General features: G+C 45.3%; 1 protein-coding gene across 4 annotated transcripts in view; it reads left to right on the top strand.

Moving 5' to 3' along the window:
- The window catches only part of LOC107688439 (vasoactive intestinal polypeptide receptor-like), a 44,442-nt gene that overhangs the window by 23,188 nt on the left and 20,541 nt on the right, over positions 1-713 (top strand). For 3 of the 4 annotated variants that reach the window (XM_016486105.1, XM_016486104.1, XM_016486102.1), the window contains exon 3: positions 430-501. The exons of the other annotated variant lie outside the window; for it this stretch is intronic. In XM_016486105.1, the coding sequence (XP_016341591.1) occupies positions 430-501 (72 nt within the window). The remainder of the gene's footprint in view (positions 1-429; positions 502-713) is intronic. 4 annotated transcript variants of the gene reach the window in all.

Genomic DNA, 713 nt, shown 5'->3' with positions numbered 1-713 from the left:
TTAATTTTTGGTTAGACTGTGGATTAATTCTTGTTAAAACTACAAAGTAATTAAGTCAAGAGCAGTGAGTGATTTTCGTTCTTTCATTTTCTTGGATTAACATTACAGCAGCAAGTAAATTAGGCGCGGTCACTTTAAAAGACAATGCATCCATAATAATGATACACATCCGATTTCTTTCTCCACTGTTTACTTTCACTTAAGACATAACTGACAGTTTTTCTCCAAGACGGGTATTTTGACATAATTTTGTATTTATTTGTCAGTACAAGAGCAACAAGAGGCAAATTCAGTGTTCAAGCGCTTTGAAACACGTCTCTCTGCGTGCGCCCTGTGCGCACAGAACACCGCGCGCGGGTGCTGAATTGGGCTCTTTCACATCTTTTTCTGTTTGCATGTTTAAACTGCGATTTGTATTTGTGCGTTCAGGTGCAGGAGGACGCGAAGGAGAGCTCGGTTCGGTGTTGCTGTCCGCGAGACGCGGCTCTCTGCGTGGACTCAGTTGAGTTTTTCCGCGTCTTGTGTTTGAATGCTTTAAACTCTTTTGAATGTTTAAATTTGCAAGGCTTAAAAACACGTGCAAATGATAAGCTTTCGTGAAGATGCGTAGCAGTGGCCCGTCAACTGTCCTGAGCATCTTTTTAGGCTGGCCTCAACCAGTCGGTTGAGATCGCGGGGAGCCCCCCCCCCCCCCCCCCCCCCCCCGGCCCCCT

The sequence above is a fragment of the Sinocyclocheilus anshuiensis genome, unplaced genomic scaffold (genome assembly GCF_001515605.1).
Source record: "Sinocyclocheilus anshuiensis isolate Anshui unplaced genomic scaffold, SAMN03320099.WGS_v1.1 scaffold329, whole genome shotgun sequence".
Lineage (NCBI taxonomy): Eukaryota > Metazoa > Chordata > Actinopteri > Cypriniformes > Cyprinidae > Sinocyclocheilus > Sinocyclocheilus anshuiensis.
Note: the sequence above shows the minus strand (reverse complement) of the source record. Positions and strands in the feature narration are given on the sequence as shown.